The 27,930-nt window shown below is 43.6% G+C and overlaps 1 protein-coding gene across 1 annotated transcript in view; it reads right to left on the bottom strand.

Moving 5' to 3' along the window:
• Positions 1 to 27,930, bottom strand: part of LOC146026290 (coagulation factor XIII B chain-like) — a 61,254-nt gene that overhangs the window by 32,853 nt on the left and 471 nt on the right. The window contains exons 2-3 of the mRNA XM_083156819.1: positions 10,634 to 10,834; positions 6,739 to 6,924 (exon numbers count right to left, since the gene is read on the bottom strand). Coding sequence (XP_083012945.1) covers positions 6,739 to 6,924; positions 10,634 to 10,834 — 387 coding nt within the window. The remainder of the gene's footprint in view (positions 1 to 6,738; positions 6,925 to 10,633; positions 10,835 to 27,930) is intronic.

Below are 27,930 nucleotides of genomic sequence, written 5' to 3'. Positions count from 1 at the left end.
AATGCTCCCCCACGCAACCCCCCCACTATAAATGTGAACCCGGTATGGACCTTTTCATACCCCCACTATCCATGTTGGTGTGGAGTTGAGAATAGAATAGTGTGGCGAGCGCAGCGAGCCACCGAGCCCGAAGCGGGCGAGCGCAGCGAGCCCCGCGAGGGGACGCGGATACCTTCACAGGTAAATGCGTCCCTTCGCGGGCTTCACAGGTATCCGCGTCCCCTCGCGGGGCACGCTGCGCTCGCCACGCTTCGGGCTCGGTGGCTCGCTGCGCTCGCCACACTATTCTATTCTCAACTCCACGCCGACGTGGATAGTGGGGGTATGAAAAGGTCGTAGGACGCGTACCGCCGCCCCTCGCGGGCTCGCTGCGCTCGCCATGCTTCGGGTTCACGTTTATAGTGGGGGGGTTGCGTGGGGGTGCATTTAACATTGTAAGCACCCATTAGGGTGCTTAACATTGTATAAGCACCCATTAGGGTGCTTATACAATGTTTAATCGCATCGCATCGTATGGCATTGTATGCCATGTACAATGGCATACAATTTGAAAATTGCATGCCATCGTACACTATCGAACGATATCGCGTCGCATCGCATACCATCGTATGCGTTATGGTATGCGATGCGATGGGCGCCGCCAAAATACACAAGTACCCATGATCTTATTCAGTGATGGTTGTTGGTCTTAAATTGTAATGTGTTCTAACAGTTGTTGTAACACATTTTTGAGTGTCCAAAATAAATTTGCTACTGTATCTGAGGAACACTGCTTAGCTATGTATCTGGTCTGTTTATATATTATCAAGGACTGGGCATACTGCCAGACTTGGATTCCTTGTATCAATTTAGATAAGACACATTATTAAGTGTTTCTGCTTTCACTTTTAAGAGCACATTTACCAGATTGTATTTATTTGGCTATAGTACTTCTTCAGTAAAACACAAATCATCCTATTGGATTAAATTGATTACTTTTTATGTATATTCAAGTGGGATATAGATAGTATATTGGGTTTTAACTTTTATTGACATGAAAAACTATTTTTTATTCATTTTATGGTACTTATGTAATATCTGGGCGCCCAATTTTTTCATCGCATCGCATGCAATATAGTGGCATACAATTCATGCGATGCGATTTTTCAATGTAAAGATCTGATTTTTAATTGTATAGTCACCCATGGGTGATTTCATACCCCCACTATCTAACTACACATGGAGCTGATTTTATATAGTGTGGTGAGCGCAGCGAGCCACCGAGCCTGAAGCGTGGCGAGCGGACGCAGAATACATGTAAAGTAATCCGCGTCCGCTCGCCACGCTTCGGGCACGGTGGCTCGCTGCGCTCACCACACTATGTAAAATCAACTCCATGCGTAGTTGGATAGTCGGGGTATGAAATCACCCATGGGTGACTATACAATTAAAAATCGGGTCTTTACAATGAAAAATCATATCACATGCCTTAAGTAGTGGCATGCAATGAAAAAATCGGGTGCCCAGATAATACATAAGTACCCATTTTATAAAAGGCTCCACAGTGTGGAGTGTGTCTTTAGCGGTTTAGCTGTTCTGGCTTCATCGTTACTTCTGAGATTTATTAAATTATAGTAATAGAGTCTATTTTATATCTTATTATCAGATGTCTCCTTTCTGGGTTGGTTTAATGATATGTTCCTACGTATTTGGGCACTTATTATGCCTTCTTAATTAACAAATTGCGGCTTAACTATGGTTGTTGGCAGGCAGTTTATATGCCATCAAGGTTCGTGTTACTTCTATGTGCTAATGATTATGTCCTTGAATTGGTAATTAATAACTGCCGGTTAATGTGCTATAACACCATTGTTATTGCACAATTACATTGGAATATGACTGACAGTGGTTATTCCCCAACAGTTTATATCATAGCTTCAGACTACTATACTCTTAATAGCAATAATATTGCAGTGGCTTATATAATTCACATAAAAAGGTTTCAGAAATAGGTGACTTTAGCCTAGTTCTCCATAAAGGTACAGCAGATATCTAATATCGCTTTAGTTAAGCTTGTTTGCTAAGTTCTCTGTCTTGTTTTGCAGTAATGGTATATTTATGCCCATTCTTATACAGTAACCAAGGCTCCAGCACTTAGAAACTTCTGTGTTCAAACAAAGGAGGCTTTGGCTTTGGCCATTGTACCAGCTTTTCTAATAGGAATCTATTGTTGGTCATAAGGCAAACAAGGATCAGGCAACTTTCAGATACCCCAATATAAAATAATCCATTTTCAGGACAAGGATCACTGTCTATAGGGCATTGGTAACTGTCATCAATCTTCAGCAAATAACTCCAAGCACATTAGTGGTAATTTGAGAATATCCATTATGCTATTAAAAAACTGGAACAGTAATACAAGATAGTGCATTTATTAATGAAATTTCCATTATCATGTAAAAGTGGTGTTGGCTCGTTCACACCTAATTGTCCTCCCATAGGTTTAAAAGTCCTGATTTAATTAGAGATGTGCAGGTTCTTATCACCAAATTATCGCAAGGTGAGATTTTTTTGATTGGCTATCGGCTGTCACGTGTTTTGGATAGATATAATAAGATCCCGCTGTGAGAACAAAGTCAATCTGGGTAAAACCAAACACGTACATCTCAAGTTTTAATTTCACCTTCAAAATATCTATCTGCTAGGCCTAAAAGTTAATATACTTATGCCACTCACAGATATGTGATATTGCATCATTTTCCTTTGATCCTGTTTATCTACTTTTAGGACTTGAGTGAAAATCTGAGGTAGTTTAGGACAAATTTCAGCAGAAATATAGAACATTCTTAAGGGGGTTACTCAGTCTGTGCGCTATTTCCGCCGGTGAGCCACTGCCATTTCCGACAGCATTGTTGGCTTTCAGATTCCACTCTTTTAAAAGTCAAATCTGAATTGTTGGAAATGGCTGCTAATTGTGGATATGCAGCTGATTCTGACAATTTACCAGCCGTTTCCAAAAAAACATGGCTGTTCTGACACTCAACAGTCGGAACATTGAATACTGAGGGGCAGATTTATTAAGCTCGGTGAAGTTATAAACTGTCTGGTTTTTATCACCAGCCAATCAGCTCCTACCTGTGAAGTTACAGGCTTGGTTTGAAGAATGATAGGTAGGAGCTGATTGGCCGGTGATAAAAACCAGACAGTTTATTACTTCACCAAGCTTAATAAATCTAGCCCTGACTGTTGAATTACAGTGAGAACAGGTAAAAAAATAGCCGTTAATCTGAATGTCCCGACAGTTGGATTTGGGATTGAATACCGCCCAAAAGTGTAAAATCTTAGAGCCTGTTTGTTTGTCTGGATGAGATAAACTCCAAAATCACTGAACTGATTGTAATGCTTTTTTCACCATTGTGTAGATAATTTTTCCAGGCAGGTTTTAAGCTAAAGCTGGGTATACACTAGTACTGTAGATATATGCAGATCAATTGATTTGCAGATATATCTACAGACACATCAGGGAGCATGTTCTCCATACACGCTGCCCGATCCTTCCGGACTGACATCACAAATAGGCGGTGCATTTACATCCCAGCACAGCAATCCCTGCCTTTTTGAAAGAAGCACATCTCTCCATTACTGACAGTAGCACATTGCAACATACTGACAGCAGCACATCACCACCTCGCTGACAGCAGAACATTCCTGCCTCACTGACAGCAGCACATCACTGCCTCACTGACAGCTGCACATTGCAGTCTTAATGCACATTGTAGCCTTACTGCAGCAGCACATCACTGCTTTCCTGACTACAGCACTTGCTGACAACCAGGGGCGTAACTAGATATTCATAGGCCCCATAGCAAAGATTTGTAAGGGCCCCCTATTAGGCAACTGATGGTAATAAATGTATGTAAAACATATTACTCAGACAGTAAAGATGGGCCCCCTTCAGCTCTGGGCCCCATAGCAGCTGCACTCCTTGGACCTATGGTAGTTACGTCTTGCATTTTGCCTTCCTGAAAGAAGCACATTACAGTCTCACTGTTCTACTGACAGCAGTACATTGCAGCCTCGTTGACAGCAGCACATTATTACATTGCTGGCAGTAGCACATTACTATCTCACTGACATATACAAACATTTCTGACAACATTTTAAAAATCTATTGCTTCAGAACTATCAACCAAAGCTTGAGGCTAAAAGTACTCAAGTGATGGGAAAACATTGTCTTGTAACACAAAACAAAGTGTAATTGGAGTGTCATGTCATATGACATATGTCATATGGAGTGAAATTGGAGTGTCATATTCATATTCAAACAAAATGGGCCAAATGTAATAGGGTGTGAGAATCAGAAAGTGAGAGATTTTGGGAGAGTTTTCCTATTTTTTTTTTAAAGCAGCAATCATTTACACTTTGGCCCTATATCAGGGGCGTAACTCCCAGATGCAATGGAGACTCCTGCCTCTGGGCTCCAAGCCCTAAAGGGGCACCTGCTGGTTCACAGTTGGATCCACGTGCCACCGTAGCTCTTCCATTGGAGCTTTGTGGTGCACTCGCTGCTACTGCACAGTTAATTAGTTCTCTCCCTGGAGCCTTGCTAACATATGTAATAGGGGACAGGACAGCTCTTGTCTGCAGGGGCGGATCCAGGAAAAAATAACAGGGGGGGGGGGACCATGATTAATAAAGGTGGGTGCCGTTGTGTGAGCAGGTTTCTGGAAAAGGGTGTATTGCCTAATAAAACATGGTTCAAAAGGGAATGCTGTACCCAGTGCTGCAAGTAGAAGTTATGCCTTAATGGAAGTAATAGCGCGCACCGTAGCTGCGTGCGCCAAAACTGGGCGTATCCATGTGCCAAATGCCGTAATGCCCCCCTACAGCTTATGACACATGCCGTAGTGCCCACTACACATTATGGGACACGCCGTAATGCCCCCCTACAGCTTATGACACATGCCGTAGTGCCCTCTACACATTATGGGACACGCCGTAGTGCCCACTACACATTATGGCACACGCCGTAGTGCCCACTACACATTATGGCACACGCCGTAGTGCCCACTACACATTATGGGACACGCTGTAGTGCCCACTACACATTATGGGACATTCCATAGTGTCCACTACACATTATGGGACACGCCGTAATGCCCACTACATATTATGGAACACTTCGTATTACACATTATATGATATGTGTCACACAGGCAGCCAGCCACCAGCGTGGTGTCTCTCTCCCATTTGTGGTCCGTGGCGGCATGTGTGTGTACTGGACCCCAAGTGATCAGTCATAATTTGGCAATGCACTGCTGCTTGTGTCCTGCTCCCTTGGCTGTGCCCCTGCTCTGGGCTGCAGGTGGGAAGTTTGGAGAAGAAGATTCTTGCAGACAGGACCCTCCCTTCAGATGACAGACCCCATCTCCCTCTCCCACCATCATTATCAGCAGATCTCCTTCCTCCCCAAATCCTTCCAGCAGTAATATCAGTGGCAAGAAAACTCTCTGGCCATACTCCTGCTGGCCAGTGCTGCGGCTCCTGGCTCCTGCCTCTCCCCTTTTCAACACTTCAACTGTGGATGCCTGCCCCCTTCTCTTCCTGGTGCCCAGCAACTGCAGCTCTTCCCTTCATGTCAGACGCACAGGAGGGGGGGTGGCATCAGCGGCATGATGTCAATCGCACGGCGTCACTGGAAGGGACTAGGATTGGAGGCTGAGAAGCCCGGTGGCAACATATTGGACCTTGGCAGCAGTCCGCGTTAGACGGGGGCAGCGGCGCCCAGCTGTGGGTGCAATATTTTTTTAAACTAAACGACAGGGGGGGGGGAGGGAACGTACCGTGTGCCCCCCCCCCCTAAATCTGCCCATGCCTGTCTGGTACCGCTCAGCTGGCACTGCAGCAAGCAGCAGTACTCCCTCTGCTGCTGCCGGACTGTGAGATGGGACCCACCGGTGATTACTGATTTATGCTGCAGACAGCTAGATCTTGTGATTTTGACCTTACCCACTGGCCATTGTTACGCCAAATTTCAACTTGCCTCCGGGCAACTGGGGTGAACTTATGCATCTGGCCTTTATATGTGTTATGTGATACATATACAGATGGAGTGGGGGCAGGCCAGTGGCCGTTGACACGCAAGCACCTCACATGCTCACGCATCCATAGTGCAGAATAGCGGCTGGTGGCATCACGGTGTGGATGACGGCAGGATTGGAGCCGCTCAGATGAGAGCTCCATATATATATGGATGGTGTAATGGTTAGCATTACTGCCTCACAGCACTGAGCTCATGGGTTTGATCCCCACCATGGTCCTAACTGTGTGGAGTTTGTATATTCTCCCCGTGCTTGCGTGGGTTTCCTCCGGGTACTCCAGTTTCCTCACGCAATCCAAATATATACTGGTAGGTTAATTGGCTGCCAACAAAATTAACCCTAGAATGTCTGTGTGTGCATTCACATGTGGTAGGGACTATAGATTGTAAGCTCCACCTGGGCAGAGACTGATGTGAATGTTTAACTATTCTCTGTAAAGCGCTGCGGAATACACATAGAGTCCCTCTTGTCTTTGCAGGGGCTGGCGATTCTATCGCCAGCCCCTGCCAGCCAGGACACTCGCCCACCCGTAGCGACGGAGTTCCCCCACGCCGTCTGCTGCCTCCCCTGCTGCCATCGCCAGTCCCCACCGTTCTTGCCAGCATAAGTTTTCTCATTCTCAGTGGTTTATAATGCAATGGAAAATAGCAAGTCATACCAGATATGTTGTGGCATCTTGGTGGAGGAGACCATTCTCCGGCTGAACACTGAATCTGCTCAATTGTGTCCCCAGTTGTGGTAGTGAACCCTTCAAGGCAGCTGTACTGGGTCATCTCCAATGTTTTGTATGACTCCTTTGCATTAAAAAGAAATCCATTTACCAAAGATGGTTTCATACATTTTTCTGGCAAACAGAAGACAAATGTCAATTTGTAGATTTGGTACAGTTATAAAACACTAAACACTAAAGCTTTAAATGGATGAATCATTATTCACAAATAAACCACAAAAATGTATGTTGATTGTAATGGCAATTAATTCAGGAATTGTAGATAATGCCAGGCATTGTGCATAATAACTGAACCTTTCCGGCAAAGTGGAAAGTTAAGAATTTCATTTCAACTTATTCTCCTTTTACACCTAAAAGCTGGGTCATCCTGGCTTTTGACCCCTTTTACACTGCATCACCACCTGGCATGAGCCAACACTGGGAGATGACAGGATCTCCTAGTGCCAACTTTTCCATTGCAGTGAACGGGTCCCAGGTCGCATTGACCCAGGTTTCCCATTTACACTACACTCCCCGATCTGGGTCAGAACATTTGCTGGGTTGAAAACCCAGGTCTCACAACATCGGTTTAGAGCAGTTACATTGCCAGCAACCCCGGGTTTTTGCGTGCTTCCACACAAAAAGCCAGGTTATATTTGCTAGTGGAAAAGGAGTATTACAGTCTTTGCCTAGGCATTGTGCACATTACATATAGAACTGCAGATACAGTGAAGAATAAAATAATTGCTACCTTTTTGCCTATTAACTATGTGCCCTTTCTCTTCTTCACCTCTTCATTTGAGCCTTAAATCATTGTTAAATAGGAGAGTTGTAGGGTTAGTGGTTAATGGGGCTGATGCAGTTCCCAACCAGCAGTGTGAAAATCGTGCATGCATGTGCTAAGCTGAAAGTGCGGTCGCATCCCAGAAGTTTGGTCGGCAATGGTGGTGGTGACACAGCATTTGGGGGCTCGGTCTGGACAACACAGGCATGTCCACACTAGATTCAGCGCGGTTGCATGATGTTACAGACTAAAAAAGCAGAAGTGAAGGCAGGGGGCTACCCTGGCCACTGCAATTGCAATTGCTGCTGAATTAGGCCCAATATTCAGAGAATCTGGAGTAGAGAATGAGGAGTATTTTCCAGGTACATTTTTGGATCAAATACCGGTCGTATTTTACATATGGCTAGTTAGCAAGTTTGGAATCACCATGCGAATGAATGGTACAGTAATTTGTATTTATATTCTTTTGCTGGCATATTACGGAATACAAATATGAATATGCCTGTGTAAAGAATACAAATCTCTGTATACTGACCTTTGTAAATTCTGAAATACAACTTTACAACCGTATATGGGACTAATTGCCTCCGAATACGGACAATCGTAGCCATTAGTCTTTTAGCTAATTTCTTCCTATGTGTCTTTTTATTTATTTATTTATTTGTTTAGTATGTAAGCTCTTCAAATGGGAATTTCTTCTCTGATAATGCAATTTATAATTTAAGTGATTATTAATATTAAATGATGATGATGATTATTGAAGTCACCCCCTTTGTTGCCTATTTTAAGTTGATTGATTTAAGTTTAGAGACACTTAGACGCAATAGAGGTATCAGACTGGGCCCGTCTTCTTCTTGTCTTTATTAATGTTTGTCCAGCTAAAGTCTCATTTACAATAATACTCTCATTGACAATAGTAGAATTGAGAACATAGCAGTAAATCAGTACATATCCATTTGTGTAGCAGTATAGCACATAAAAACCATACAGATGAGATTGTGTACTAAGATGCCAGTCTCTCTCTACTGGTACATGGTTTGTAGAACAACTGATTTCAGACAGTAAATAACAGTTGAATAAAACTTTCTGAAAAAGTATGCTCTCTCCCACATACTGTACACAGGGGCTGACAATCAAAGTTTTATTTAGTAGTTCATTTGTATCTTATGTACATTACATCACTGTTTTTACCCTCATTTATTCTCCATAACTGAATGATAACTTGTTAAGGGAAGAGGGATAGGGAGAGCTACAAAGGGGAAAGCCCAGGGTTGCCTACCCTCCCGGAATGGCCGGGAGGGTCCCGAAAATCGGCCACCCTCCCGGCCCCCCGGAAAGGTGGGCAACCCTCCCGGATTCTGCCCCCCCCCCCCCCTGACCGCGGCGTTTAAATAACCTTATCTGCCGATCTCAGGGAGTGGGCGGGGCTAAGTGTCATAATTGCGTCATTTAGTCCCGCCCCCTCCGCGAAGATCAGCAAATTGGGTCACTTTCCTTCATGGGGGTGGGGGCTTAATGACCGCCCCTGGAACTCCTGCTGAAAGTCTCCTTTCCAGGCTTCTCCCGGAGCGGAGCTTTCAAAAGTCGGCAACCCTGGGAAAGCCTAGTAGATTGAGTTACATTAAAGTATTGACCAGTGGCATAACTAGAAATTTTGAACCCCCCTGACACAAACGTTCTGTCACCCGCCCCCCCCCCCACGCACACACTAATTAATTAATTAATAATGATTAATTATCATTTTATTTACCTACATACTCTTTGCCACAGGGGCTGTGGTAGAACTATCGCTGGTATTGCTAGGGCATTGCACTGAGGCCACACCTGGCAGCAGTAATAATGAATCAGAGAGACTGACTTACTACATTACACATGACTGCAGGCCTCGTGATCAGGGCCATAATGAGGAAGGGGGAAGAGGGTCTGGCTAGAGAAGAGAAGGAGGACCACTTACCTTCCCTGCCCTACACTGACCTCCCCTACTCTTCTTTTCTCGGCTCCTCTGTAGCACCTGCTGCCTCCGGGAAACTGATGACCCGGCAGCGCAAAAAACAAACAACAAAGAAATCAAAAGAGCCTCATTGCCCCTGTGTGAGTCTGGTGACAGGGGTGGCAAACACACTGTGTTCCTGAGCTTCCAGCACAATGACCACTAGCCAGCCGGGCTACGCATCCTGGCCTGCAGATGCTTCACAATACGAGTGAGCAGCAGCACTGCAGTGTCACAGCTTCAGCAACAAGTGTGCTGTGCCACATAAAACTTCATTCAGATTCAGTAGGGTGGTACAAATGTTGAAAAACCAGACAAATAGCAATGAGTATTGTGGAGTGGAGCAGGGCTGGGAGAGGGGTTTTGATCGATGGTGGAGAGGAATGGTGGTTTGTGCAGATATTTAGTAATGTAATGGATGTGGCACTCTTACTTGGAGGGGGGAATTGCAATATAGGGTGTACTCCCATTGAAAAATAATAATTTTCTGCAGCTGTAAATTCAGAGGTGAGGACGTCTGCACTGGGCGCAGTCATTATATGGGACTTCATGCTACCAATACGCCCAACCTCCCTTCCTGCTCTGCACCACTACTCCTTCACTGCTTCGCAACATTATTCCAACCCTCCCCCCCTGTTCTGCAACAATACTCCATTTCACCCTCCCTGCTCTGCACCACTCCAGTAATGAATGCTACAAGTTTAAGTACCAGCATAGGTGTGTGCGTGTGTGTGTGTAAAGGGGGGGGGGGGGGGGGTTAGGTTTGATATTGCTTGAGGCAGGGTGTGGGCCCTCCACAGATATCAGGGATATCTAATTTCTATTGCCAGCCCTGCCTGACAGGCACTAGAGGTCTAGCATCTTTTCTCATTAGCGCCTAGGTCACAGCCCCAGCGCTCAGGGGCCTCACCCCCCCCCCCCCCATGGCTTTGGCTGTAGTGTGATTTTTATGCCACCAGTATTGATGCTTTAAATTAAAAATAGAGATACAAATAGAGTCCACACTTGGCTTCCTTAATAGGTACCTGTTGAAGTGTATGTTACAAGTCAAATTATAATTGTAAACTTACTGAAACATATTGTAGGTGGTTCCCATCCTTCTGACGTACATGTGATCTCACCATCTTGCTTACCAGACTGAAATGTATATCCAGCTGAACAAGACACGGTTAGTTTCTTATTTACTTTCATTGGAAAATAAAACTTTTTGAATATATAAAAGTACTGAGCGATTTTTCCATTGTCTATGTTGGGAAGGTCACACACATTCTCTGTAAGAGGAGAACAAATGATTGACATATTAATCAGTAGTTGCGAAGATTAAATTAGATCAAATCACAAATTTCAAATAATATTGTTCACAGAATTTACATAAACACAAAGCTTCAAAATGCTACTTTTCAAAACTCCTTAGTGTATCTAGTTTTGGTATAATATGTCACTGTACATTAAACAGTTTATGCGATATGTCTCATTATATCTATATTGTGCCATAGCTATTTAGAATAATTGGTCTGTCCAAGGTCACTCTACAGGGGCAGAGCCAGAATAAAATTAAGTGTGTATGTTTGTGTGTGTGTGTGTGTGTGTGTGTGTTAGGGTACTAGGGACATTTGCGCATGTATGTCTAAGGCATGCTCACTCTCAGAAAAGGGGTGTGGTTTTACTAAAAGAGGTTTGGCAGAGGGACACATGCAAGGTGACATACACGGGGTGACAGTGGGGCATACAAGGTGTGACAGGGGCCAATACATGGGATGACAGTGGCACATACACGAGGTGACATATAGATGTGTATATATATATATATATATATATATATATATATATATATATATGGGGTTCGGGGGCAAATGCAGGATTTGATGGGGGGGGGGGGGGGTGTTTCTTCTATGCACGCATGTGTGTCACACAAACTGTACTTGCCTATTATCCGGGAATGGCCTTCTGAAAATCGTGTTGTGCTCCCGACCATTCAGGGAAATTAGCTAGTCTCCTGTCACACTCGCTACCGAGCCACTTACTTATCAAGCAAAGCGGGCAGACCAACTGACTGATGACTTGATTCACATTGAATCACATCATCATAGCCACAGGCAATGCCGGTAATCACAGCATGGTTATGATGATGCATTCATGATGCCGGTCCCCAATAGGGAATCACATTCACTGGATCAAGATAAAGTCGTGGTCTTTATTTTTGGAGCAGGTCACAGCATAGGCAAGTATTGTTACAGCAAGCAGCATACAGGTAATCACAACATAGTTCAAACTCTTCAGAATGCTCCAGTGGTATCTACTGTAGCCCACACACCATCATATCACATAGGTAGCTTACCAGGTTGGGGTGCAGTGGCCAACCTGGGAAGTGTGGGTGCTGTTTGCACCCCATTCGTAGGTATGGCGAGTGTGTTGGTGCTTCTGTATCTATATATTTGGGTTGATTTTTAATTAACGTCTGTTACTGTGATCATAGCTTTCTCATGCACCCTAGATAAGCTATTTTACCTGAAACCTGTGACAGCTGCCCCTTTAATACTAATTCAGGTGCTGTGTTTGGGATGGTCTCACCTTTAAAAGCCATAAGGACATGGCAGGTGAGCTTTAACCCAAGAAAAAACACATGTTCATTTTAGCTATGATGTATAAGCAGTAGCCAGGTTCCTAAGAAAACCATTTGTTAGTGTAGGCAGGGAAATGGGGTCCCTTGGCGATGGGCTGCAAGCTTAAATGCATTGATCAATTCATGAACTAAAACCCCATTATTTATTTAATTGATTATTTGAACGTTAAGGTGAGTTAGTTTGTTGTAGTGAGTGCTGGGCCCACTATATTTGTATGTCTATGTATATATATAAAGTCATTCTGCTGGTCTCTTCAGAAGGAAAAGGAAGCTCTCTGGAGGGCATATTCTATTTCTATTCTTCTGGAAGATATTTTATCACAATCCGGTCACTATTTTCTGATCAACCTGGGAGGCCATCAGAATTTCCTTTTTTCAATGGACACTTAGGCATTTCTAACTAAAAATTATCCGCAATATATATGGGAAATCCTTAAATTAAACAGGATCAAGGAGATTATCTCTTAAAACCATCGTTATCATATACTTTAATAGGAGTTACGCAGTTAAGCAGTAGAATTCACCTATAGAAGATTGATACAACATATTCCCCTGATGAAGTCTCTGTGAGACGAAACGCGTTGGGATGTTATCTACTCGTTGTTTTATACTCTTATCCACTGAAGAATAATAAATGAATATTGGAAGAATTCCCTTCTTGCTTCTTTGGATCTGAAAATTGGATATTATATCAGGACTATCTTACATTTGTGTGAAAGGCGCCACTCCACTATTGTGTAGTATCTTGGTTGTTTTATTCCCTTCCCTCAGGGAATTCAGTGGAAAGGCTGCCATAAGTCAAGTCATTACTAACATTTCTACTTTGTGTCATATATCTGAGCATAGCGCGTGTTGGAATATTGGGATTATATATATATATATATATATATATATATATATGCAGACAAAAACGGCGGTACTCTCCAGACTTGTTTTCAAGGATTTAAAAGAAAGCCTTTATTGATCCTACGGCGTTTTGGGTTTTCCCGTTCTCAAGGACATACATTTGGCAAATGAACATACACACTTATAAAACGATAAACCCCACCCCCATTACCCGCCCCCTGTAATTACATTTAAAAGTAGGCAGCTGGACTCATCACCTGCTACACGCCGCTACTGTCTCCACCCGCTGTAGCGTGGTTTGTCAGCGTAGGGGTAATCACCCCGGTGTGTCAGACACGCCGTGATTCGGCGCCAGCAAGAAACACCGTAGGATCAATAAAGGCTTTCTTTTAAATCCTTGAAAACAAGTCTGGAGAGTACCGCCATTTTTGTCTGCATATCTACCCTGGTGCTGCGCACCATTGGATGGTTACCCCAGCAAGTATTTGGACTATTGAAGCAGAGTGCCGGGTCCACCCCTGCTACTATATATATATATATATATATATATATATCATACCCTCCAACATGACCCCCTGCTGTGATTTACGGGTCTATGCGAAGCGGCAGGGCTAAAAATGGTGTAATTCATGTCATTTCAGCTTCACACCTTCCATGGAGGCCTGTGAATGCTGGTATTTGACCGGCAGGGTAGGAGGATATGGGCTGGGGGGGGGGGGGGGTTCAGAGGCATGTGGGAGGCTTGAGGCTGACATTGCATGATGTCGAGGAAACAGAGGCCCAAAATTAAAATCAAAAGAAAGACCAGAAGGAGCCGCACAAAGAGGAAGAAGAGACAGACCGAGATGGGAGCCACAAATCCCGAATCGCTATCCACAACGAGTCAGACAATCGAGGGATCAGGGGTATCAAGGCTACAGATAATTAACTTATCCTCACACATTCTAACTGATGTCCAACAGGAAGTATTACAAAAAGGATTAACATTTTGTCCCACATCCTCCTTTGACCGATTCCAATGGGAAACTAACCTACAACTATTCAGTAGAAAACTTCTACTGACCAAATTCCATGCAAAAAAGGAGGAATCTTGCTCTCCTATCCCAATATGGACCAGTAAGGAGCAAGAAGCTCTCTCCATCCTGGAGGAACTGGACAATGAGGAAGAAGAAACGGGAACCGAAACAAGACCGATTTGCAAAAAGAGGTCAACCTTCTTCCCACCATTTAATATCTGCCCAGAGGTACATGTATTCACAAAATTGGTCTCACAGGATTTAGACAAGTTACAGCTTAACAATAAACACAACAGATACACTGGTAACATCAACAAGGAACAACAGAGAGCCATCCAGGAGATCAAAGAATGGAATGATGTGGTACTCAAACCTTCAGATAAAGGTGGTAATATCGTCATCTGGCCCCTAGAATTATACCTTAAAGAGGCTAACAAACAATTGGACGACAAAACATGTTACACCAAGACAATCTTTGACCCCACCTCTAACTTTAAGACCCTATATGATCGTATCATAGACCGAGCCAAAAATAATAACATCATTACTAAAACTGAGCATCAATTCCTCCAGACACCACACCCAAGGGTAGCCACATTCTACATGCTGCCCAAGGTTCATAAGAACATCCTAGAACCTCCCGGACGACCTATAGTATCCGGCAATGGAGCACTAATTGAGAAAGCCTGCATATTCCTCGATACGCATCTAAGGCAGCACGTAACCTCTTTGCCTTCATATACCCAGGACACAGCAGATGTCCTAAAAAAACTGCATGATGCATACCTGGATGAGAATGAGATCCTAGTAAGTATGGATGTAGAGGCATTGTACACTAGTATCAAACATGACTTGGGAACCAGAGCAGTACAATACTTCCTAGAAATGGGAGAAACAGGAGACTTTCAAACCTTTCTCCTGGAACTTCTAGAATTCGTCCTTCGAAAAAATTATTTAATTTTCAATCACCGATACTACATCCAAGGAAGGGGTACGGTGATGGGGGCAGCCTGTGCCCCCACGTACGCCAACCTCTTCCTTGGATGGTGGGAGCGAGAACACGTCTTCAATGATAACAACTACATCTATGAAGAAAATGTCACTATATGGATGAGATACATAGATGACATCTGCCTGATTTGGAAAGGTTCAGAACAACTACTCAAACAATTCATTGAAAGGCTAAACAGCAATTCTTTAACCTCAGACTAACGTATGAATACAGTTATACCAGTATTTCATTTCTAGATTTGAGGATATACAGAGGAGCCGAGAATAAGATAGAGACGGAACTGTATCGTAAAAACCACAGCAACAAACACTCTACTTCATCAATCAAGTGCTCATTTTCCTCCTACCGTATCTAATATACCTAAGGGCGAATATCTGCGACTGCGACGGAACTGTTCAAGCGATGCTACTTTCACATCCCGGAGCAAAGAACTTGCAGGTAGACTGAAGGAAAGGGGCTATTCAAACAGATCAATCAAAAAAGCTCAGAAAATGGTTCAAACTACCAGTCGATCGCAAATTCTATTCCACAAAAAACAAACCACTTCCCAACAGACTGACAATACAATCAGATTCGTAGGTAATTTTTGCTCAGAATGGCGCCAAATTAAAAACATAATCCAAAAACATTGGCCTATCATACTTAGCGATGAAGATCTAGCCATGAGGCTCAAGCCGAAAGTGGACATGAGTTGGAGGCGGGCTCCCAACTTCAAAGACCAACTAGTAAGAAGTCATCTTACCCAGGGGGGTTCCAAAACTCATTTACCAAACGGAAGTTACCCATGTGGAAACTGTAAAATCTGCCACTACATCAACAAATCAAAGGACATTACGGATAAATATGGTCACACCATACTAATTAAAGAATACTTTAATTGCAAAAGCAAAAATCTGATTTACTGTATCAATTGCGAGTGTAATCTATACTATGTGGGAATGACCTCCCGTATGCTGAAACTACGAGCCCTAGAACATCTGGGAAATATCCGGAATGCATTTACAGATACTGCCAAAATGAAACAACTAACCACCGTGGCAAGACATTTCAAGCAGGCACATAATGGGAATCCCAAAGGTTTCTCAATTCGCGGACTAGAAACTATACATTTAGGCCAGAGAGGTGGGGACCTCAACCAGACATTACTCCAAAGAGAAAGTAAATGGATTTTCTGTCTGGGATCGCTGGCTCCAAAAGGCCTGAATGAGGATATTAAATACGGATCATTTCTTAAATAAGCTAAACCCTAAGCCCCAGGACTCAATATTTATACTCACTATAATGTCCACAGTGCTAATATAGCTTCTTACCTATTCAGCCCATTTCACTGATGACCTAAGGTCACTATCCACAACTTTACATTCCATTCAAAACTTGATGCATTTCAATCAATCTTACTTCACATGACTTCACACCCAACTACTCAGTCGAGCAGGCCATCACTAGAATCCAGTTTGTTGCACTTCATCACTCAATAGAAGTGGTTCTTTCACTCACTAGCACCCCGTTTCATTCCTGATGATACCCAGCATCGGCACGATCACAACCAATCCAGTAAGCCACGGATTATTTTTCCATATCACCTTAATCACCATAGGCAATTGAATAATTGCCCTTATCACAGCTAAAATCACACCAGTAAAAATAAATACTCACAGTCCTTCACCTATACCTTAGCTCACCACCAGCCCTAATCAGCATGGGCAACCCCTTTACTCATCCAGGCCACAGTATTCAACGGCCGCAAGCAATCCCTATCTATTAAAACCATCTAACCTGTCTAATGCCTCCAGTCCTCCCAGTCATGCGTGTGCATATAACAGTGATTTATTCCATAGACAATCATGTCTCCATACATTATACAGCCTCAGCATTTCCTTTTCTGTGTTTATTATATTCCACTCTTTCTGAGTCTCATTCGTCCTTCTTTCCCTCCCCCAATAGGGAATATCTAGATACCTGAATAATTACAGATATTTTTTTCCCCCTCTCTATTCTCTTCTCATTCTACTATTCCCAACATTAAGGCTCAAGAGGTATAGTGGAGCTTATTCCGTACATACAGCCATATACCTGACCTACTAAATTAGACATGATCTTACAGTGTCAAATAACCACCCCCTTCCACAAATAACTAATGCCTACTTTGTCGCTTATAAACAGGGGTTAGAAACATGTACATATAGCCATACACCAGACTCACTAAAATTAAAGGAGACTTGTATCTATTGCAAATATAGAGCCAAATCCAGCAGTCTGGGCATGGGTCCCTTTCTAGCTGGGGGTACTCCTGTCTAGTGGCGCGGCCCACTGGTCACAACAGATGGCAGTGCAACCATTCAGCACTTTGCCCAATAATAATGAAAACTAATAATAATAAAATAAAAAATAATAAAAAATCAAAATTAATCATAGAAATAACAAACAAACAAAATATCAGAAAAATTATAAAATAATGTAAAAAATAAACAAAAAATATTTTTCTTACAAAACCCTCTTTTTTACATAAAATAACAAAACTAAAAACATTAGAAATATATCCATAAACATTGTGGCCACTATTACCAAATGCCCCCACACATTACCATCTTATGTATAAAATATACCAATCCAGTACACTATAATGTATTCAGTATCGCTGGTAGCATAATCTACATAAGTATGGGCAAATTTCCCTCAAACAAAATGGCGTCACATGATCAAGTGCTATCGTGCCCATAACCAACCATCCCTATCATAAACTAATAGGGCCCCATAATTGCAGTAATAAACTGTTGATATTGTAGTTAGGCATTATGATCACATAAAGTATATTAAATTCACCTAAACGATGCAAGTTTATCACATAGGGCAGTCTTCCCTTTACTAACATGGGGCCTTATTCGAGTTCACTCTTTCTGACAAAATCCTTCTTAGATGGACAAAACCATGTGCACTGCAGGGGGGCAGATGTAACATGTGCAGAGAGAATTAGATTTGGGTGAGTTATTTTGTTTCTTTGCAGGGTAAATACTGACTGCTTTATTTTAACACTGCAATATAGATCTCACTTTGAAGTAAAACCCCACCCAAATCTAATTAGATCTGCACAAGTTAAATCTGCCCCCCTGCAGTGCACATGGTTTTGTCCATCTAAGAAGGATTTTGTCAGAAAGAGTGAACTCGAATAAGGCCCATGGTGAGGAGGGAAGAAGCCGTCACACAAACCAGGGTGTGCAAGCAGAAGGTATCAACCAATAGAGAGTTGATACGTCACCTATCAATTCGAGCATAGCATTGGACGGGACATAGAATAAACGGCAGACGCCCTCATTCAAAATGGCGCTGCATGACGAAGCCTGTCGTAGGCGAAACACGTGTCCACAGCGGCCCCCCACGTCACCTTCTTTGAACACACAGCAGGACGACTCCAAGCAAGCTTTCCTGACCAGTTCCCCGCAGGACTCACAGTAGCGCTCGGTGCCAGCTGAGACGGACGTCACTCAGCCCCCCCCAACGACGCAGCTCTGCGCAGGACACTACGATCACCTGCCGGGATCAAAGCAGGTTCAGGTACAGGAGCAATCTCGGACAGCATTGCCTCTGAGCGCTGCTCCCCCATATACAGTATTTACCCACTTCATCTCGACTGTGCAGACTATGCTATTGACTCAGATATGTGAGAGGTATTCTGACTGTTCATATCACAGCGCACCAACTTCAAACTGAGATAACAAATACTTTTGGGTGAATCAGATTAAATGGAGTAATTCAAACCAATACCGTCCAGCTAACTACATTGGCAGAATTTAAAACTGTAGACCAAAATAAATGTAGTCAGCCATACAGGTATCAGTAATTGCTACAAACACCACTCAGCCCTAGTGCTCTTTCTTGTCACACTGTTACATTGTGATTACCCTTTTTTTTCTTTGTGACTGAACCGTGGAAATACAATTCAGATGAACTGTTTTCATAAGTGCGACCTTGCATATTTGATCCTGATTAAGTCTATTGTGCTATATCGGCCTAATATTGTTATTTTTGGATATCATCAAGGTACCTTGTACATGTCTGCACTGTGATATATTATCTACTCCCGTACCACCTATTTAACCACAATATGTCACCAAAGTTTTGAGGGGTATTCTGAAAATACTAATTTGTGCAATTATTCGTGATACCGATAGTTAACTGGAGCAGCTGTCTGTGATTTGCACCCCTACCCATTATACCACCATACCTCACTGGTCTGCCCAAAACCCTTCCGAACTTGGAAGCCAAGCAGTGAAGGGCCTGGGCAATATCCGGGTGGGAGACCCCTGGAGAAGTCCAGGTGTGGTATTACCCATTTGGGGTTGCACGATCACCAGATAAGCAGCTTTGGAGCCGCCTACTATCAGTGTTCTAAAAACGGCCATTAGGCATTACCTTACTATTAGTAATTTAAAAAATTTTTTTTGTAATAGTGACGTGGGGCAGCCTAAATCCCCCCCAGAAATAAATCCCCATCCCGGGGGATAAACTAATTTTTGCAGCCTACTGTCACCCAGGTCTACATACCTGTGTTGATCACATGCAGTAAATGATACAAAAAACGTGTGGTTTAAAATGATTTATTTGGATGATAGTATTTAATATAAAAAAAAGACAACCACACAACAAAACCATCAACATTATATACTTTAATTTTCATTGCGCCCCACTCTTTTTAAGCGGTTCACATTAAAAGTTAAATTTTAAAATAATTCTACTATACACATTTAAGATATTATTTAAAGAGTGCGCCCACAAAGCGTTCACTGTCCTTGGTTTGCTCCTCTAGCAAACACAAGAAAACAATCCCACTTTCTGACATTGCATGATGTCAGTGCTCGCCCCATTTTTGGAGCCGGATGCCAAAAACATAGGTTAATCAAGACTGACTTATATTTGCAAACAGTTGAAAAATCATTCAATGGTCGTTGAATGATTTTTGCCCCTTGACACTCCCATGCGAATGGGAGTGCCATTCGCATGTGCCATTCACAATACGGCAGAAATGTTCACACGGGGGGTAGGGCAGGGTAATTTGCTGGCCCAGTGGGTGGCATTAGATGACTCGCTAAGCAGCAGATATATGCTGATTGGCGAGTCAATGCAAATTAACCACTAAGTTCTCTGAATTGCATTTCAATGGATAACATTTCTACATCTATGGTACAAACCTGCAGTTCTTCTATAATTCATTATTAACATAATGACTACATATTATGCAGCACTTTATGGAGAAAATGTAATCATTCACATTATTTAAAGATCAATGGTCAGAGATACTGTGCACACTTATCTTGAATGCACATTTCCCAAAGTGTAATTATATTTGAAACAGAATTTCGGTATAACGGCATGATGTGCTGGCAACGGGAAAAAAAATCTTGAACAGTCACTGTTGAAGGCAGTCAGTGACTGTCCAAGATCTGACTACACACGCCTTCCTGTCTTGATGCCTAGTATCTTCATATCTTCTAAGCTGTGTTACTGCGCTGTGAGAGGAGCCGGAGAACAAAGTCTGCACAGCAGAGAAGGCCAGCGGCTTACAGCGTTCAGAACAAAAAGACACCATTGGTCATATCCGCTCACAGCTGCTGGACCAGCTGATGGTTAGTTTGCCGAGGAGGATTAGTGCTGGGGAGCAGTGTTCCCTCTAAGCTGTGCGCACGTGCGTGCGCACACACCTCGACGAGCGTGCGCACAGACATTACAACAGAGCGCACAAAGCAGCAGTGGTCCCTTTTTGCAGTTGTGGACTCAATTAATGTGTTTCACCCATTAACTACATTGTGCGCTGTATTTTGAATGTTTAAATGTTTAATATCATTTTGAAGTAAAGTTAACACAAATGCTGAACGTCATTTTCCAGTTATATATAAGTGACGCACAAAATTTTTAATTTCCTCCCAAAGTTGCACAGCCAAAATCTTTTGCCGCACACAGGCTTCGTAAAATTAAAGGGAACATTGCTGGGGAGTCGGGACCAAGTCCTTGGTGGGGGTGGCTACGTGTTCGGCTGCACTGCAGTGATGTTTTATTAAGGACAAGGAGCACAACAACTACTGGGCGCTACATTATTATTATGCTATAGGATGTGTAGTGTTTGCAGCCCAGAGCACCATTTGCCATGTATACACTGCAATCATGCAGAATTAGCACTGAGCCCCTAGGAGGGTGTCTCATAGGCAGATGTAGACCTCATGGGGCCCTAGACAAGATAACGGTTTAAGACCCTCCATCCTTAAACTATCTATAGTACTATATTTTTGTTGCTGATTGAAGGTGGCATCGAGAGTACCATGACAGTGGGTACAGTCTACCAATAAATGCTCAGCTGCGTGAACATCCACATTGCGTACAAATCTGAATCAAGCTCCTACTCCTAGGTCTTTTTGAAGTAGGCTTATACCTGTGTCACAGTTAAAGTAAAGCTCACATACAGTGGATGAATTCATTTTGTGTTTCCAAATTTTTTTATACTATCAAAGAACATCATTTGTATTTTGGGAATGTGGTAATGTGCATGTGATGTCATAACATCATGAGATAGTCGCACAATGCTACTCTGGGAATGATGTGGATGGTAAGGATATATTTCTGGGACCCCTTGTGACCTTCTCAGTCCTAAGCAGGAAAATCAGCCTCTGCTCATGGTGATACTGCAGTGCAGCATCCTGGTGCCTCTATCACTGGCTATGGTCAGGGACCCACCATCCCCCTTTTCCCCTTCAATACCTCAAACATTTCCTCTGCCTTAATCTTACAAAATCCCTCTCCACTGGTTCCTCCTATCAGGCACTCAGAGGGAGATGTGTGATAGTGGCACTTATCATGGTGGTATGGGTCTTACTGACTCACCTCTCGACAAGGTGAAGCACAAAAAACTAGTGCTGTTTTACCATCTCAGCTGCCACAGAGGAGGAGTTTATGAACGTGCTGGGCAAAAGTTAAAGTGTGTGTGTGTGGGGGGGGGGGGGGGGGTGGGGTGGGGTGGGGGAAACTGAGTTCCACCACCTGTAATGGTAGGGAGAACTAGTATCACCTTCGTAACAGCCCTGTATAGTCATTCCAATAGGAAAGCCCATTCCAGCGGTTTTCCTTCTGACCAAGATAGATATGTGTATAAGGGACACTACTGTGGGCATTATGTATAAGGGACACTTAATATGTACATTTTTTGTAAGGGTACTACTGCTGTGGGTATTATGTGCACAAGCAGAAATACTACTGTGGCCATTTTGTGTAACCTGATACGGTGGAAATTGTATGTAAGTGACACTACTGTGTGGTATAACATGTATTAGGAGTACTACTGTGTAGCATAACTTGAATAAGGGGCACTACTGTGTGTCATAATGTGAATAAAGGGTACTACTATGTGGTGTAATATGAATCAGTGACTTCCTTGTGAGACCACTGTCCCTTTAAAAAGTATTGGAGGTAGGGCACAAATTTCTAGTTTGCATTGCATGGGTTGCCGAAAACCCTGTCATTGGCCCATGTTCTGCATATTGGGAGGGTTGTGGCATGGGAAAGAAGTTCAACCAACTCTATTTTTCTATTATCACCACTATAGAAGATTTTCGCTTGGGTAGATAGGAGGCTGCCACTTCAGCTCTGTCACAGCAGCACTATGCAGTAAGTGACTGATCAAATTTCTTCTTTCAAGTCAATAAAGAGTAGTGCTTGCCCTGGCAGACAAGAGGACAGGAGCTAACAGCATCATGTATCATGTATCATGTAGACAACAGGAGGAAGTCAGCATTTCCACAGCAGTCCCAAATTTAAGCTCCCTGATTAGTATTGTGCAAACTACAGTATGCTCTCCATGGTGCTAGCCACAAACCACGGCACAGGCCATTTATTTTATTTATTAACAGTTTCTTATATAGCGCACACAGATTACGCAGCGCTGTACAGAGATCATTTTGAACATTCACATCAGTCCCTGCCCCAGTGGAGCTTACAATCTATATTACCTACCACATGTACACGCACATGCACATGCAGACATTCTAGGGTTAATTTTGTTGGGAGCCAATTAACCTACCTGTATATTTTTGGAATGTGGGAGGAAACCGGAGCATTCAGAGGAAACCCACGCAGGCACGGGGAGAATATACAAACTCTGCACAGTTAGGGCCGAACCCATGACCTCAGCGCTGTGAGGCAGTAATGCTAACCATAACACCATCCGTGCTGGCCATAAGTGTGTATGAGCCACTCCGGGGGAGGGCCATGGCAAGTGAGGCAGGACATCACATGGAGGCACACGGCAGCCTTAAGTTTTGCAAAACTGCAACCAGCTCTGATTCAAGGGGATGCGTTCAATTTGCCGGAGGTCGGGATCCCGGCGTTCAGAATCCCGACACTGGAATCCCGACCGCCGAAATCCCGAAACTTTCTCCCTCCGTGGGTGTCCACGACACCCATAGAGGGAGAATAAAATAGCGTGCCGAGCGTAGCGAGGCACCGGGCCCGCTGCGAGGCGAGCGCAGCGAGCCCGCAAGGGGGGTGATCCACGTCCCCCCCATGTTGGGATTTCGGCGGTCGGGATTCCAGTGTCGGGATTCCGACCGCCGGGATCCCGACCGCCGGGATTACGTATCGGATCCGATTCAAGCCCAATATCATTAACAATGTGTGCTCCTGTGAGTTGTTAGCAATGTGCTTTGTCATCTGTACATGCAGCTCAATCTGAGGATAACACCAATGACAGTATTCTACTGGGTGTGGCCACTGATGATAAATTTTGTAAACTGATCAGTGTGTGCGTAAAATCGCATTGCAATATTGCCTAATGTGTACTTAGATTCTGTGGCCTAACTTTGTAAATAAAGCCTACAGTATATTATCAATTGCCTGAGATCAAACAGCATTTGAAACAAAGGGCCTGATTCAGACATGATTGCAGCTTTGCAAATTCAGTTATCAATACACTGCGCATATGTCTGGGCCACAATGCGCATGTGCGATGCCTGCCAGCAATGAAATCCTGCTACTTATGTCCTTCGCTAGCCATTCACAAGGTGATTGACAGGAAGCCGGTGTTTGGTGGTGGTAACTGGCTATTTAATGAGAGTGCTAAGAAAAAGGCAGGTGTGGCTTAATAAATACAGACACACTTAGTGGAAATGCAGGCATGCCCAAGCGTTTTAGGGGAGGGTGTGTGACCCTAAACAAAAGCTAGTGTGTACCCAGCAAGATCGGCAGTGACTGTTTACCTGGAGTAGTGCCGGCATTGGCTATTGCAAACACAGGTACTCTTTACCTAGAACGGCGCCCGCGATTGGCATCGCGGGCAAAAAATCGCGGGCATCGCGGGCACATAAAAAACGGGTGTGACGCGATGCCCGCGATGCCCGCGATGCCCGCGATTTTCCCATAGGGATCAATGTTAAAACTGTGATTGGACGCGATTTTACTGTTAATTGCCTCAATGCCCGCGATTTGGCCATAGGAAACAATGTTAAATGGGCCACAGAGCCCTAATAGTGCCCTTGAACTGTGAAATGGCCCCCACAATTGTTAACGCCACCCCACGATCAACGTCAACCCGAAGCGTGGCGAGCGCAGCGAGCCCGCGAGGGGCGGCGGTACGCGTCCTCCGACCTTTTCATACCCCCACTATCCAAGTCGGCGTGGAGTTGAGAATAGAATAGTGTTGCGAGCGCAGCGAGCCACCGAGCCCGAAGCGTGGCAAGCTCAGCGAGCCCCGCGAGGGGACGGGGATACCTTCACAGGTAAACGCGTCCCTTCGCGGGCTTCACAGGTGTCCGCGTCGCCATGGACACCTGGGAAGCCCGCGAGGGGACGCGTATAACTGTGAAGGTATCCGCGTCCCCTCGCGGGGCTCGCTGCGCTCGCCACGCTTTGGGCTCGGTGGCTCGCTGCGCTCGCCACACTATTCTATTCTCAACTCCACGCCGACGTGGATAGTGGGGGTATGAAAAGGTCGGAGGACGCGTACCGCCGCCCCTCGCGGGCTCGCTGCGCTCGCCACGCTTCGGGTTGACGTTGATCGTGGGGTGGCGTTAACAATTGTGGGGGCCATTTCAGACTTCACGGTGACTATTTGGGCTCTGTGGCCCATTTAACATTGTTTCCTATGTAAAAATCGCGGGCATTGAGGCATTGAACACTAAAATCGCGTCCAATCTCACTTTTATCATTGATCCCTATGGGAAATCGCGGCCATCGCGGGCATCGCATCGCACCCGTTTTTTAGTGCATTCGATGGTCGTGATGGGCGCCGTTCTAGGTAAAGAGTACCCAAACACACTTGCCTGCATGCAGGGCCAATGGAGGATGTCGCTGACAACTCCCAGGCGCGGGTATTGTCAGCGACATTGTGCATACACACTGGACGATATTAAGGTTTTGTCATCTGACCCATCGGAATCAGCAAAACCGTTGGTAGAAGACAGATCTGCAATTACACATACTGGGCCTAATTCTAGCTGAATTGATCCCCGGCATATTCACTCAGGGGACCGATTGTGCTGCTCTGCGCATATGCAGGGCAGTTGTACGAATGCCTTTGGCAACTCTCACAGTCGCTGAGGCGTTCGTACAGGTAGTGGAGGGAGGAGGGCGGTTGGGGGCAGGCCCCAGGCAAGGGAACGCCCAGCACTTTATGGGCATTAACCTTTGAACACAGACGGGCCGATGCCTGCTGGGGCGACCATTGAATGTTTTCTCCTGCTAGGGGAGGCATGCAAGGTACTGTGCATTCAGTGTCATAATAATCAGTATTCATATCTTTGTACACTGTATTACAACTTTATTAATACCATTAATACTTTTTTTTTTACTTATTTCACTTATTAACCCCTTCCCGACATTGCCTTTTTTGTTAATTTTTTTTTTTTCCTCCTTGCGTTCAAATAAGCGTAACTTTTTTAATTTTCCGGCTATATAGACACATGAGGGCTTTTTTTTTGCGGGACAAGTTGTACTTTGTAATGGTAACATTTACTATACCGTATAATATTCTGGGGAATCAGGAAATAATTCAATGTGGGGTAAAAAAAAAAAAAACGCCATTCCACAATTTTGCGCTGGTTACGGTTTTTTTGGAGTTCATAGTTCGTTTAAAATGATGGGTTATCTTTATTCTATGGGTCGTTACGATTCTGGTGATACCAAACTTTTATAGTTTTCGTTATGTTTTACCACTAAAAAAAAAAATAGCAACTTTTACGGTTTTTCTAATTTGCGTCGCGTCGCCATGTTCTGCGGCTTATAACTTTTTTATTTTTCCACCTACGGACCTGGGTGAGGGCTCATTTTTTGCGGGCTGAAGTGTACTTTTAAATTAATACCATTATGGGATATGGGCGACTTTCTGATCTCTTTTAGTTATTTTTCTTTGAGTACGCGATGCGACCAAAAAACGTAGTTTTGGCGTTTGGAATTATTTTCCGTTTACGCCTTTAACCGTGCGGGATAACTAATGTTATATTTTAATAGATCGGACTTTTAGGAACGCGGCGATACCAAATATGTTTATTTTTTTTTTTTATTTTTTTTTGTGAAATGGGGAAAGGGGGGTGATTTGAACTTTTAATATTTTTTTATTTTTTTTTTATTTTTAAACTTATTTTTTTTTTTTTTTTACTTTTACTACAAGGCCCCCTAGTGTACTTGACCACTAGGGGGCGCGATCGCCTGTACTAGGTTCAGCCATAGAGCTCTATGGCTGAACATAGTGATTTTCAGCACTTTCTATTACATCCTGCCTCAGGCAGGATGTAATAGGAATACTGACACGGCCAGCACAGGGGTCTACATTAGACCCCTGGCTACCATGGCAACCGATCGGCACCCTCCGATCTCGCCGCGGGGGGCCCCGATCGGCGCCGGAGGGGGGCGCCCCCCCTCCGATCAGCTATTTAAGCACTGCGGGCGCTTTGCCCGCGGTGCTTAAAGGGTTAAACGGCCACGATCGGCGAACTCGCCGCTCGTGGCCGTGAGAGCAGGTGCCTGGCTGTAATATACAGCCATTACCTGTGAGCTGGCTTGATTCCCCCGCAACCGACATATGACGTAAATGTACGTCATATGTCGGGAAGGGGTTAAACATCTTAAAGGGGGTATGGATTTTATTATTAAGAACAATGAAAGCTATATTTTAATATGTGTGCATCCCAAATTGGCCAAAATAGCTTAGATTTTAACTATTACAGGTTGAACCATCCTTATCCAAAATACTCGGGACCAGAAGACTTTTGGATAACGGATTATTTTGTATTTTGGAATATTTTTATATTTGAATGAGGTACCTTTAGGTGTCTTGCATTTATGTTGTATAAACACATCAAACACCTGAAATACACAAATATATTTTAGTTGGGCATGAAACAAGGTTTTAAAACATAAAACAAAGTTTGTGTACAATCTCAGACACTGAATTTGAATGCCCAGCAATCATGTCCTTGCGCATATTTAGTGCCAGTTACATGTTATTTCCCCAGGAGTGCCAGTTATAGCAGTAGGATTTTAGCAAAAAATAAATAAAAGTACATTTTGGAAACTACGGTTTTTCGGAATAATTTGGATAACGGATATTTGGATAAGGGATACTCAACCTTTATTAGTATAATTGTGTAATTTATATATTGATCCCGAGTGAATCATTCTTATCATATTAAATAAAACATTAATAAGCCATAATGGTTCATTAAATATATGTGTTTTTAATTGCATTTCATTCATTTTTAACTAAATATAATCAGCAACATGGTTCTCTAATAGCTACTGTAATTGTAAAACATAAAGTTCATCAAATGAACAGCAGACAGCTCAGTAAGGAATTAAGGGCTAATATAGGAAATATTATTCATTAACCCCTTAGAC

Source organism: Crinia signifera, chromosome 8 (assembly GCF_055691185.1).
Source record: "Crinia signifera chromosome 8, ASM5569118v1, whole genome shotgun sequence".
In the NCBI taxonomy this organism is placed as follows: domain Eukaryota; kingdom Metazoa; phylum Chordata; class Amphibia; order Anura; family Myobatrachidae; genus Crinia; species Crinia signifera.
Note: the sequence above shows the minus strand (reverse complement) of the source record. Positions and strands in the feature narration are given on the sequence as shown.